The sequence below is a fragment of the Haliotis rufescens genome, unplaced genomic scaffold (genome assembly GCF_023055435.1).
Source record: "Haliotis rufescens isolate VD_foot unplaced genomic scaffold, xgHalRufe1.0.p SCAF_7, whole genome shotgun sequence".
In the NCBI taxonomy this organism is placed as follows: Eukaryota; Metazoa; Mollusca; class Gastropoda; order Lepetellida; family Haliotidae; genus Haliotis; species Haliotis rufescens.
Window position 1 is genome coordinate 51,354,436 of NW_025964361.1, and position 14,063 is coordinate 51,368,498.

General features: G+C 37.9%; 1 protein-coding gene across 2 annotated transcripts in view; it reads right to left on the minus strand.

Annotated features, from left to right (window-relative positions):
* The window catches only part of LOC124111241 (dachshund homolog 1-like), an 89,694-nt gene extending 76,791 nt beyond the window's left edge, over positions 1-12,903 (minus strand). For both annotated transcript variants that reach the window (XM_046470887.2, XM_046470886.2), the window contains exon 1: positions 12,383-12,903. In XM_046470887.2, coding sequence (XP_046326843.1) covers positions 12,383-12,846 — 464 coding nt within the window. In that variant the 5' untranslated portion in view covers positions 12,847-12,903. The remainder of the gene's footprint in view (positions 1-12,382) is intronic.
* Between the last annotated feature and the right edge of the window lie 1,160 nt (positions 12,904-14,063).

Here is a 14,063-nt window from a genome sequence, read left to right on the forward strand (position 1 = left end):
AAGACTAGCAAATATTTTACATTTTCGGGAACACCTGGAGTCATCACTATCTGATAGCGCTTCATTAACACGTACTTGTACTATTGGCGGAATCGTACAATGGACTGTTTTGAGCACATATTTCTTAAGAATATGGAAAGAGTTTTGTCGCTTGTGTTTCCCTATATTGCTTATCCTCTTCTCTGGACAGATGATGAGGTACCTAAGCAGCACAATGTGCATCACATGAAAGGGAACAGCCAGTGACACAAGCGACCCGAAACAGTAGGATGACGTTACATCAAAAGAACTAAACTAAAAGTGTCTAACTTGTCATCAGGATTAAAACAGAACTCAGCAGTTAAGGACAAGGAAAGACATGCACAACACCGCTCAGAACACTCGATAACACACACGGAGTGTTCTATACGCGAGGAACAGATGCAACAAGGTTGGTAGAACACATCATATCTTCATTTCACAAGATGGGTGGGAAAAGGTCGTGGTTCATTTTTGTTGTTTCATAATTCTTGTTATGTGTCGAGAGCAGTGATAAAACTGTCGTTGTAAAGACTGTTCTTTCTCACAGTTTTTATCTTTGAACTTTCGTGGACATGGCACCACTTCCTTATAACCCCACCGCCGAAACAGGGGCTGTTAGTGTCGCTTTCACAGCCACAGACAGCCATCATCTCCGGCAATTAAAGATAAGTAAATCCAAATGAAACAGAGAGAGAATTAGGTGTGAATGTGACTTATACACTCATGACACCAGACAATAACTATAATCCCTCCACCTCGTTCAGGCCCTCATAGCAATTTGTCTGATTGCCGGAGTTGAGATTCGAAAGTGCTAATTACCCTCCAATCCGTTCTGTGATTATGTGTGAGGATTTTAATTCCCAGGTCGGTAAAGTAATGTGTCCATTTCACAGATAAGACCGCTGTTGTTCAAATAGAGAAGCTATAAACACGGACATTCAGCAATAAAGGTACTCGTAACTTTACCACTTACAAATTTAGGGTATTACAATGGTCAGACGCGCTGATAAGTGTGTATACCTTTTCAAATGGATGTTCTTAATTGTCGTGGGTTTCCATGGTTGCAGGTATCTAATTGTGTGACTGTCGACTGATTGAATGTGTGTTTATTTTATCCTGTCCCAGGGTGGAGGGTTCTCGGGAGGAGTTCGGGATTTACGACCTCTGAGGAGGAGGATCGACTCCAGTCCTGTTCTGTTTGTGGACATAGGAGCCTTCTCTATTGTCAGCTTGAATGTAGATACGACCTGATACAGTTGTCAGACTAATATTGAACAATTAGAATGGTCATCTAAATCGTCGAATGTCTTTCGTTATCACAGTCGGACAATCGCAGCGCCAAAGTAAATCTTGAGTTATCGCCAAGGATTGCAATCAGGTTTACTTAGACGTTAGGAGAGTCCTATTGCTGAAATGGCGTGATCGTTAGATCGTGAGATAGTACAGGCGCGAATGATGTCATGCAGTTTTCAATTAACTGAAACATTATTCTTAGTATATCTTGGATATTAAACTGCGTTGCCATTGCCTTCAAAAGAAATAAAAATGGAAACTAATACTGCGACTGTTTTGTCGTTATTCAGTTCGAGATAAATGAGCATAAATGTAACGTCTTCCCACTTATCTAGATTACCCCAGGGTTCGACGAAACAGTTATATAGTCTTGCTAACTCTGTGGTTCGACTAAACAGTTATCCAGTCTTGCTATCTCAAGGGTTCGACTAAACAGTTATCCAGTCTTGCTATCTCAAGGGTTCGACTAAACAGTTATACAGTCTTGCTAACTCTGGGTTCGACTGAACACTTATACAGTCTATCGTAAGGGTTCGACTAAACAGTTTTACAGTCTTGCTAACTCTGGGTTCGACTAAACAGTTATACAGTCTTGCTATCTCAAGGGTTTGACTAAGCAGTTATACAGTCATGCTATCTCAAGCGTTTAACTTAACACGTATACAGTCTTTGTATTTCCAGGGTTCGACTAAACAGTTATACAGCCTTGATAACTTCAGGGTTCGGCTAAACAGTTATACAGTCTTGCTAACTCGAGGGTTCGACTGAACAGTTATATAATCTTGCTAACTCCAAGGTTCGACTAAACAGTTATACAGACTTGCTATCTCCAGGCTTCGACTAAACAGTTATACAGTCTAGTTATCTCCAGGCTTCGACTAAACAGTTATACAGTCTAGTTATCTCCAGGCTTCGACTAAACAGTTATACAGTCTTGCTATCTCAAGGGTTCGACTAAACAGTTATACAGACTTGCTATCTCCAGGCTTCGACTAAACAGTTATACAGTCTAGTTATCTCCAGGCTTCGACTAAACAGTTATACAGTCTAGTTATCTCCAGGCTTCGACTAAACAGTTATACAGTCTTGCTATCTCAAGGGTTCGACTAAACAGTTATACAGACTTGCTAACTCCAGGGTTCGACTAAACAGTTATACAGTCTAGTTATCTCCAGGCTTCGACTAAACAGTTATACAGTCTTGCTATCTCAAGGGTTCGACTTAACAGTTATACAGACTTGCTAACTCCAGGGTTCGACTAAACAGTTATACAGTCATGCTATCTCCAGGGTTCGACTAAAGAGTAATAGTCTTGCTAACGCCAAGTTTCGACAAAACAGTTATACAATCTTAGAAACTCAAGGTTTTTGTAATGCAAGAAACGCTCAGTTCGTGTGATTTCATATAATATTCCATTACATAATTAAAGTGCTTCCAGACGAGTAGGCACGAGAATAATAATAATCGTTAGAAAACAAAGTGAACACAGGCTGCGAGGGTGGAGCAAGGGTGTACGTATTAACATTTTCGCTAAATGACAAATATGATTAAAGAACACAAACGATCCAATAATCAACCATGTTTTACCACACTTTCTTGAGTTCTGACCTGCGTCTCAATCCGAAATGCAATCAAAACTCCATACATTCAGTGTGACTCGCGACATTTGAGAGCGTTAATGGTAACTATGGTAACGAGAACCTCACAATAGGGCCATATGTACCACGATATTAATAGCTGCATACATTTGCACTTTGCGACATTTCGCTAATATTTTCAGTATAAACACACACACACACACACACACACACACACGCACACGCACGCACACACACACACACACACACACACACACACAACCATATATTTGAAAGGACTGCGACAATCATTCAACTGACCCTAACACGAGGAGTTACGATAGACACGATTAGCGCTCTGCGGAATCAAGGTACGATAATCTCCCAACCTCAGTGTCACAAACAGCCAAACGTATCATTGGCAGGTTCAGTGTTGTGATATGAAGTTGAGTAGCCCAGCATTTGTTTATCTGCGGTACCGTTTGGGTCTCCCCTGTTTTATCTTACAAGTGTTTGATAATCGAAGATTACACTTGAATAAGCTGTTTAAACCCTGACATTAAGCCACAGGCATTTGACTCCCTGTTGTATTGGTGTCAGGGACAGTTATTTTGTATCTAACAGTGTGATTCAAATGCTCGAACATGCATACTTAAACAGACGATGCGTCAAAGGAGTCATGTCTATACAAGTACAAACTAGCGCAAAGAGGAATATGTGTCACACAAGAAAACCAGTCGATTAATCATATCCACAAGTTGCATGGGACGGAAGTTTAAAACCGCATCTTTCCGTCTTACGCAATACGACTTAATCGTTTTAATACTTCAAACCGCAAATTCTTTCAATGCTCAAACATTGATCTCAATTTAAAGAAAAACGGCTTCGAAACAAGATTGAAATGTTTACGATCCACTAATTCTACAGGCTCGCTTATGAAAAAATAACTTTCTCTAAAGCGGCATCAATCCAACCATTCAATTAAAATTTAAAAAATCGGGTGATCCATTGCTTCACACCACATCAAATAAAGTCAACAAAATCGGAAAACCTTTGTCCTCGCACGACAATTTCCTTTAAACATGCCTTCTGACCGTTGCAAGAACAGCGCATAATTTGATACAGATTAAAGCATGCTCAGGCGTTGTTTAATTAGCTCCAGCGACCAGTTGAGCCATGGTCCGGTCACCTGATCACCAGCAATGTCAAGCCAGCACCAAGACCCTGTGTCGTTATCTTATCACAGAACGAGTAATGCGCTAATTGTCAGCAGACACGGCGTTGCTCTCGTGGTGGTTCACGGTGTTGAGTCGTAATATCGGTTGTCGAGGGCTCTTGTAAAGAGCCTATGCTCTTTAACTGTCTCGGTGGACGGTGCTGTAAATTGTCCGTCACGGGAGTCGAAGATAGTGCGAGAGGAGTATATAGCATACTTGAACTTCCTGTGGTGGAATGCTGAGTGCAGTTGGCATTGAACAAGGGCAGATAACTCTAATTACAGTTTCAAAAGCCTCGTAATCGCAGCTTGACATCGATAAAATATCGGGAGGTGTTTGCACTGTGACTAAACTTTGTTAGATGAGACTATGAGATCTTTATGGATAAAACTTGGAGGCTTCATTAAACATCAGTGCAGATGACTTTGTATGTGAAAACACCATATAACATCGGAGTTGAGAAGTCATAAACTGGTTTGATTTCAGAGCAAACCATTCAACAGGGGTTTGTCAATACATTCGTAAGTTACTTGACCCGAAATGAGGTCGGAATTTATGTAAGATTTTCTGTTGTGAAATTTGGATGTTGTAAACGTTATTCGACTTGTGAGTTGCTTCGTTTGTCCAATTCAATGTGATTCAACTGAACAGTCCGCGAACAACTGTTTCAAGAGACAAATTCGGCTACCACTATGTGTGTCTGAGAAAATACCTACCGAAAAACCCTGACTCAATTTGAGATGATTAACAACACTCGTGACTGTAGGAACCATGCCACTGTTAAAATATGTGTTCTTCTCTTTGTCATCAGGAACTTCGTGGGAAGATGGAAATAAAATATCAAAAACCCCTCCATACTACTACCGCTAATAATAATAATAATGATAATGATAATAATAATAATAATATAAAAATAATAATAAAGAAAGAAAGAAATAAAAGGGACTAAATCCTTTCCATAATCACAAGAAATCTCATTGTCCATTGTGCGATTCCGACTATATTTTGAGCATGTGTCTATGAATCACAATCAAATAGTAATGACACCAGGTGTTCTCGAACAGAACAGCGTATCCTGCTCAGTGGTACCCCTCATAAGCATTCTCTGCTGAAATCCGATTCCACTGTACGATTCCGACTGTATAATGACAATGTTTAACATGTGCGTTGTTTTTTTCACCCCTCACGTTAGATGTCAGGTGCAGTATGCAAACGGCGTGTATGAGATCATAGTGTAGACAGCTCGCGTATCTTCTTAACACTCAAATTACGATGTAATTCGGTCCAATGACCACTGACGTAACAATCCGTGACGTAACAAAACACTTCTTTAAGCGCATATTAATATTGACGTTTTAAAGTAAACATCGCATTCTGAATTGCAACTCGCCGAAAAGTCATGCAATTATTGTCGGAGAGTTTATTAATTTTTAAGTTTTATGTACAACGTTTTCTACACAACATGTATAAGCTGGTGGTAGATTACCGCACTTAATGTTGAAGATAATATGGTCGAATTAGTTCAAAAGCATGGTGCAAAGCCAAACGAACTCGATCCTATTTAACAATTTATTAATTATTTCAATGTGTGTTTTAAAGGCTGTGTCAGGATTAACGAACCCATTTTGTTTAAAATAACTCTTGTTTGTTAAAAATCAAATTATGTATCTACAAGAACTGAATCACCCACTCATTCATTAGGGGGCCGCGGAAAATCGGTTTAAACGTGATACTGAATGTTAAATAAAATTAAATGTATGTGTCTCACCCAACACGGTGATTGTGTTCATTGGAGTAATGCAATCGTAGTGATGTGAGCTTTTGCATCCGTTCACCAAGCCATTGCTTCAAAATTGGAACTGATGAATAATAGATTAGATGCAATTTTATGTTACAGATCTCTGTGTATTTAATGAACATATCACGTCCAGAGCTGTCATGAAGATGAGTGAAAAACCATGTCTATTTCAAATGTTAAAGAATGTCAACACGCTCTTTACCCTGTATTTAATAGTTCGTATTTATTCAGTTAATCCAGCCTGATGATTCTATCGATAGGAGAGTAAGTAATCGTTGGAACGTAAGATGATACCGCGCTACATTTCATGCCGATATTGATCACTGTTTCATATCTCCCAATCAAAACAACCAAGTTCTTCTTTAGCGACATTTCATTTTATTTGGTGTGCATCTGCAATCGGCCCTTCATAAAATGAAATATGATCGGTTTGAGAGCAAGACGGGAGACTAAGGGGAGTAGATTTCCTTTCTACAGTGTCCTGGAGCCTGGGCCATCTGCTGGTGCTGTTTACAACCCCAACAAATTCAGACAGTGTTTCCGAATTAATGGACCGTCCCAAACCTCTACTGTGTATAGGTAATTTTTGTGAAGCTTTTCAAAAGCACACAGACGCAAAGGGAAACCTATGTTAATGATGAAGTATGCCACGACCCTTTGACTGAGAAACTTGAAACCTTTCTGAAAAGAAACCCTCGCGTTTTGTGTATCGTTCATGTGTTTAAAATGATATTCATGGATAATGATTCTGTTTCTGCCGCAACAGGAGATCGGAGGGTTTCTGACAGTTCGCGACGGTCGACCGAAGATGTGAAAAAGCTTGCTGATCCGACGTATTTATCTCGCCTTTACAATAAGACAATTACTCTCCTCTCTGTCCGCTGGGGGCCCAATAGTTTTCAGACACAGAATTGATGGGAAGAGCTCTGTAACTATTTTGTAATATGATTTGGAAGCATTCGCTCAACGGCCGTCACCGACAGCCCCCCAAAATGTTGAATGCTGAACGATCAGATTTCTTCAACCAAAGACGACAATTCGCTTTACAAGATTTGATGAAGAACTACAAAGCCACAATAGAAATTCCATTTTGATAATTATTGTCAGTTTTGCCCACGACCATAACGATATCGAGTTGTTTCTTTCAAAGAACGCACAAGTGGCCTTTTCACGAAGCAGACGACAATAAGACGGGTAGCAGACGACACTTGGAGTCGCCCAAATAAGATGCTAGAATCAAGTTCCAACTTCAAATTTGAAACTTTAACTTAAACCAGGACACAATAAACTATATTCTCTATATTCGACCTTTACATTTAATGTACTTTCATAAAGATTTCGCTATATTATGAAGTTAAATACTCACTCATCCAGTTCTGGAGCGTTGGCTCATAACCATTTGAAAATAACGTAGCATAAATGTAATTACATAATAATGAACATAAAGTCATTAAAATGAATACCATTTATTTAAATTGCGTATACCTTGTGAGTAATGATTATATGGTTATTTTATTGTGTTACCTATCCGGTGTTCCTGTTCAGATATATGTAAATACATATTTACAGATTATATATACGTTATTTTTCAGACATTTGTGAACTCTTAGATTGTGAAGATTAAGAGCTGGATTTGTTTTTATCCTTTTAACCTTTTTTGACATGATGGGGGAGAGAGGAAGAGCTGGATTTGTTTTTATTCTTTTAACCTTTTTTGACATGATGGGGGAGAGAGCAACATCAGTGCAACAGCGTGTTAAGGCCAGGTGATCTGAGTTGCACTTGACGGGTTTCTATTTCAAGGGATCTATCGACAAGCTTTTGTTTGATCAAAGGACGCGTCAAGATCACATCATTTATTCATAAAGTCTTAGTCAATAGCATATAGATACAAAAGATTACTTAAAATCCTCTCCCCCATACCTTCTCCTCAAATAACGCCAGTTATGCTCGACGTGTTGCAAATCCAGTCACGTTATCTCGCATTAATCGCAAAAAAATAGAATCACATTATTTTTAATTAATTATCCAAATTAAAAAAATGTTTTTCTCCGTCAAAGGACTTTTTATTAAAATGAACAGAAATTTTAAAAGGATCGTTAAATAATTCAAATGTAAGTGATACACAAGTTATATAAAACCAATAAATAAATAATTCATAATCTCCAAACATGTATTCAAGCGCGAAGGCATGGATGAATTTCTTTAACACTAACATGTGTTGAATCCGCCCTGTTCAGAGCTGTATTGTACGCCAAACAATACGTACATGACTGCTAGTGATTCCGCATAGAGAGCTAGCCATTGATAGTATGGACGTTTAGACCCAATATAAAGACCAGAGATCATAACCATGGTCGCCGTGTTTTCCTAAAGCTATAAGTAGTGTTTGTGGAGTGTGTTGCTCATTAAATAGTTTACGATTTTAATACATTATTTGAAAAATTAATAACTGCCCCATTCTATTTTAAGTCACACATGGCCGAGCGCAGAGACAACTTCGATCGCGCGGAAAATGACAGTGCGCAATGACTTAATTGATTTATGAAAATTATAAAAGAATGAAATTGAAATGTAGCAACCTTGTTCCTTAAAATGAAACTATTTCTGTTATCCAAATCATCGGTTTCTCTCCAAGCCCTTTCTCAGAATGCAGAATTAAAACTAATACTGCTTGTAAACCCCCCTCATTGCAATAAAATTCTGTTGGCAATGAAATATTCTTCAAAGGGAATTTTACAGAATGTATTAATACTAGGCTTGTGATCTAATTATGTGGGTGAAGACGATAAAGGTTGTCTCTTTGCTAGAAGTACGACCGAGGTTGTCAAGATGCTTGTTGAATTAAAGGACTTTTGGGATGGCTATCTTTTTGCAATGCTGATAGTGAGTGACCGATCGTAAACCATCTGCGAGGGGTGCTATTTAGTTGATTGATGGAGAGAGAGAGAGAGAGAGAGAGAGAGAGAGAGAGAGAGAGAGAGAGAGATGAGGATGGAGAGAGAGAGAGTGACAGAGAGAGACAGAGAGAGTTTGTGATACAGAACAATGGATTGTTCGACTGATAAGTTAGTCGATTTGTATTTATTTTGCAGAATCAATCGGTATGTATTTATTTTGGAGTAGCAATTGGTATATACCTGTTGCGGAGAACAATATGATGCTGCAGGGTGCGTTACTTTGTGTGTCTGACAGGGAGAAGGGGGAAAGAAGAGGAGACAGATTCGAAGAAAGTAACTCTACATTACAAACAAATGTCAAACAAAACGACACAGCTCATGATATGATGTTACAAAGAATTGTATAGTCCCATAATGGACTAAAGGTACACCAGAAAAACTAAACTCTCACTAAATCCGAAGGTTCGATTCAATAATTTGCATGTAATCTGTCCAAAAATGAATCGTTTCTACGAATATCTGTATATATTTTTGTAACTGTATTGATTATTCATAAAAGAAACGAAACGAAATAATCACGTCGGATATATGAGATCACACAGTATCGTCCATCAATCGTATATATACTGAAATTATTCCACAATTTTGGGTCAACACTCCCATTACTTACTCATACTTACGAAACAATGTAACTGCCGATAGTGCATCTTTATATTCATAAAGTCAGGGAGTAAGGACCAGTAAGTTACAGAAGGGAGTTAAATATTTTTACAATTGTTTGTATAAAAACCTTTCTTCATCAACAGACAATACATCTGTGAATGTCACCAGAATATAATTCAAAATAATTGAGCTGTTTCTGATTTAATATGTTTACTGCAATCAACGATGTTTCAGCTATTAGCAACACGTTTGAGGCATGTTCTTTGTCTGAATTTGACCTTGTCCGAAACATGCAAAGTATGGAGGGTCAGATATGAAATCATTAAATCAAGAATACAATTACTTATAAAACAGTCTCACAACAGCTTGTCATAATTTCCCTAATGGATAATACATGTATAAAATCAATACATGGAAACAGAAAGGTATTTCATACGAATCAATATTTCCCGGATGTGTGAATCGCATTCAAACGTAAACATGGACGTTCAAATTAGGGATCTAATGCTTCTTGTTGTTTTGATATTACAATAAGATGCAGTTAAATATCATTTCATAATCATGAATGAGTCAATGTGTTATGTAATCTGAATACGCATAATGCTTTGTTTTAATATCAGGTGTTGCTTCCAATTTGAAATGGACATATGTAAACATACAGCCCTCATAGTGATATGAACATCAACTCAAACTTATATTCATAATTCCAGATTCAGCGTCAAGAACAAACATATATATTGATTAGGTTTGTATGAAAATTGCGCGCAATATCAAGTTCAAATATACTTAGGAAGTATTTCACTGATGTCAACGAATGCCACTCATACTTGCAAATATGTTGTATGAAGTGAACAGTTTACCATCTACATTTAAATTGATGGAATTGTTATAATGTTTACAGGGTTTCGTTATGTCAATGTTATAATGGAATTTACATTGCGAATAAAAAACAAAAAGTTTTATCTATGTATACATATTGTATGAAATGTACACCTTTGTCCACGTGTAGGAAAACTTGCTGATCCGGCAGGAAAGAAACGCACATCTCCAGAGATGAACAACCATGGACATTAAACAGAGAGAATGGCCTTCTTTACAAGGGGGCTACATTTAAATCTACACTGACTAGCACGTCCTAGAGGAGTTCACGATGCATGTGACCAAATCACACGCGTGAGATGTGTTCTTACTGATTGGGATTAGCTATGTAAGTTTTCAATCCCTCATGAATACAGACAAATGCTTTTTAGAATACCTATCAAACAGACTGGATGTAATTGTTAAATATCAGTTGCAAACGTTGATATAGAGATATATGATATGTTCTAGAATGGACGCACATTTACATATTTATAACACTAACTGTAATTAATACTTCAATTGTATAACGTTGATATGTCCATGTGTGTTTTAGATTTATGTATTTGCTATCTGTTAATGTAAATTATGCACATAATTTAACCAGTCACTGTCATGCCATTGAATGTGACATGAATTGTCATGACAATTAAGCATTGTAGGATGTTGAAATGTGATACAGTATTCTGTGTGGAATGCTGATGAAAAGAGTTTTGACAAAGACAAGCTATTAAAAAAAAATATTCTTGTGCCTAATACTTATATAAACTGTGTACTTTGTATGTGGCTAACTGTCAGCATGACACTTATGTCGTGTTGATGCTGATCGTGAGACATGCCAATAATCAATATTGCTTGTCCTTTTGGTCAATACCTCCCAACGATTATACAATACATAATCAGTAACGATTAACGCATTGCTGATAACTTAACAAAGGAGATGAGGATGGGGATGTACTTGTATTATTACAGTGTTACATCACTCTAACCATAGATAGAGACTGATGGTCATGACAGGTTTGCATTGGAGTTATTCATTGATGTTCATTGATAACAGAACAAAGGAACAGTTGTTTATTTCACACGTCATAATAGCGTGACAAATATGCTAATTATTCAACTTCTGTATGAATCAGAGATATACAAATATAGCTTACACAGAAAATATGTATTTTCCTGTTCTGATCAATTGTCATTTGTATCATTCATTGAACGGAAATGCGGGAAATAATTATTTATTAATTACCGTTCGCTTTTCATGTACATTACATCATCCTGTGTGTAGCTTGCAGAGTGATTTGTGTATATTGCAAATAACGACCCGGGCGTTCCAGCGATGTTCATATCTGGATACTATCTTAGATAAAAGTAATTCATCAACAAACAAATCCCTGTTGCATTTTTATCATATTTGACATGGCAATCTTATCTCGACGCGGTATAAACAAATACCATTCGTCTTAAGTCGAATTAATTGTCTGATTAGCCGTGAAATGTACTCGAGGACGTGTTTGTTGGTACACATCGTAGCTTTAGATATGGCAATTAGTACGTCTATCTTGACGACTGGTTATTATTATGTAACATTTCCTGATACAATTACATCAGAGCAAATTTCACTAATTGGACAATATATTACTGAGCTCTTGACATAGCTTTCGTCGCTGTCGTATTGTGTCAAGCATATGTCAACACCCATCAAAGACGGTGTTTATTTCATTCAACTTTGATTTATATTGATACATTTTTTCAAAAAAAAATCATGTGATGCTTTGTTTATGAATAATAAATCAAACACGAACGTTTTTTTGTTTCGCGAGGAGACGTGTTATGATCCTGTTTACATACTCATTTATGCATGTAAATAGCAGTTTGAAATGAACACATGTCTATTTCACAGTTTAAACTCATATACCGCTTGACGGCGTGGTACTACGCAGCGAAATAACAGAATGACTCTGTCAATCAAAACAAATAGATTATAGCGAAGCAGGCCAACACAGAGATGGGGGTTATGACGACACTACAGCAATACATCCACACACACACACTTACCTTGAATTCGTACAGTCGTCATATAAAATATCAAACTCCTTGCACGAGATAAGTTTGCATCGGTTAACACCTGGTTGAATCGCCCCAAGTCCTCGTAGGATTCGAACCTGCTCCACATTGCACACTACGGGGGTAATGTCCAGGCGTTTGAGTTTGGTGTACACTGTGTGGAGTCCTCCGACGAGGTGTTTGAGGAAAAGTTCAAAAGCCTGGGGTAGACATATCAACTCACGGCCGTCTACCATAAATGCTGCAACTTTTGCCCCTCGGTATTCGATCAATTTACACACATTGTTTTCGGGGTGGCAGGCGACTGGAGGGGGAGAACTGTATGTCCCCGGTTTCTGTAGCTTGCTCATCAAATTCAGGGGGTTGTGTCCGCTGGGAGTAAGCCCGGGGGTAGGGCTCGGCTGGGTGGTCATTTGATGGGGTAAGACCTGGCTCGGTGACTCCATCGCAATCATAAGCAAAACGTCCTCAACACGAGTGAGGCAAGGGGGATTCCACACTAAGATAAATACAATTGTATTTATGCCTGTGCCGGGGCTAGCGTCTAAGCCACGCCCATCCAGCGAGCTTTCCTCTCAGCGCGCGGCTTAGCTGTCAATCACGCTTAACGTCACACTCTCAAGCCGCGCTATTTCCACAAATCGTAAATGCTATATTCCCCAGTGCGCCTTGTCCGGCTTATCGTTGTATGGTTGTTGATATTTATTGAAGGTACAGAATGAAATCGCGTGAAATGCATGATTGAACCATGTGGTTCAGTACCAATGTGTTTCGGCAAGAGCTGTATTAAATATCGACCCTGACTGGCGGTCTAACCCTGAAATGTGTTACCCGGCCCAGTGAAAAATATGTTGTCGTTTGTTGTCATTTTCACGAGTTCATTTTATCTCCTCTACTGTCGGTTCTCAGGAAACAGGTTCACGTTTCTTGGATTTTATTAAACGTTTATCAATAAAAATTTAACTTTGCACCTTCTAGTATCAACCGCGTCCTTGGTGAATTCAACAGCTGTTCGTCTCGGAAACTGATACCCGCCAAATCGAAGGGATGACAAGGGCTGACTTGAATTGTTGTACATATCACCTTCGTTCGACAAACGCTTCTCAGTTCAGCGTTATTATTTGCATCCATAGAATACACTGCCATGTCAATTCGTCATTGCTACAAAAACCGATTTGTTACAAAAATATCAAATGTCGTTCAAACCATTGATTTAAGCTTTGAAATCCATGCACTTATAGGATGTAACCGGAACTATTGCTTGTGACCATGAACACGCAGACGTATTAAATATAATATCTGTCAAATTGTATTAAATGTCTATATTTCCCATTTACATTAAATTCAATCTCCATGTCATTTAAACAATATACATGAATCCACCAGTTGCACAGAACATTAAACAAATTCAATAAGTATATGTGAATTAATCATAAACATATGTCATTCATACTTAACGCAAGACATAAAATCTATCAGAGTGCATAAAGTTGATCAAGAATGACAAAACTGGGTTTCGAATCAAATGTGAAGAAACGAAAAAAATGTAATTGTTACAAATATAATCAATTTTTCTCTTTAAATATAATCAATTGTATCTTTTAATATGATCAATTGTCCTACTCTTTTAAGTAAATCAATGATTTTTCCTCTTTTTTATATAAGTAATAGT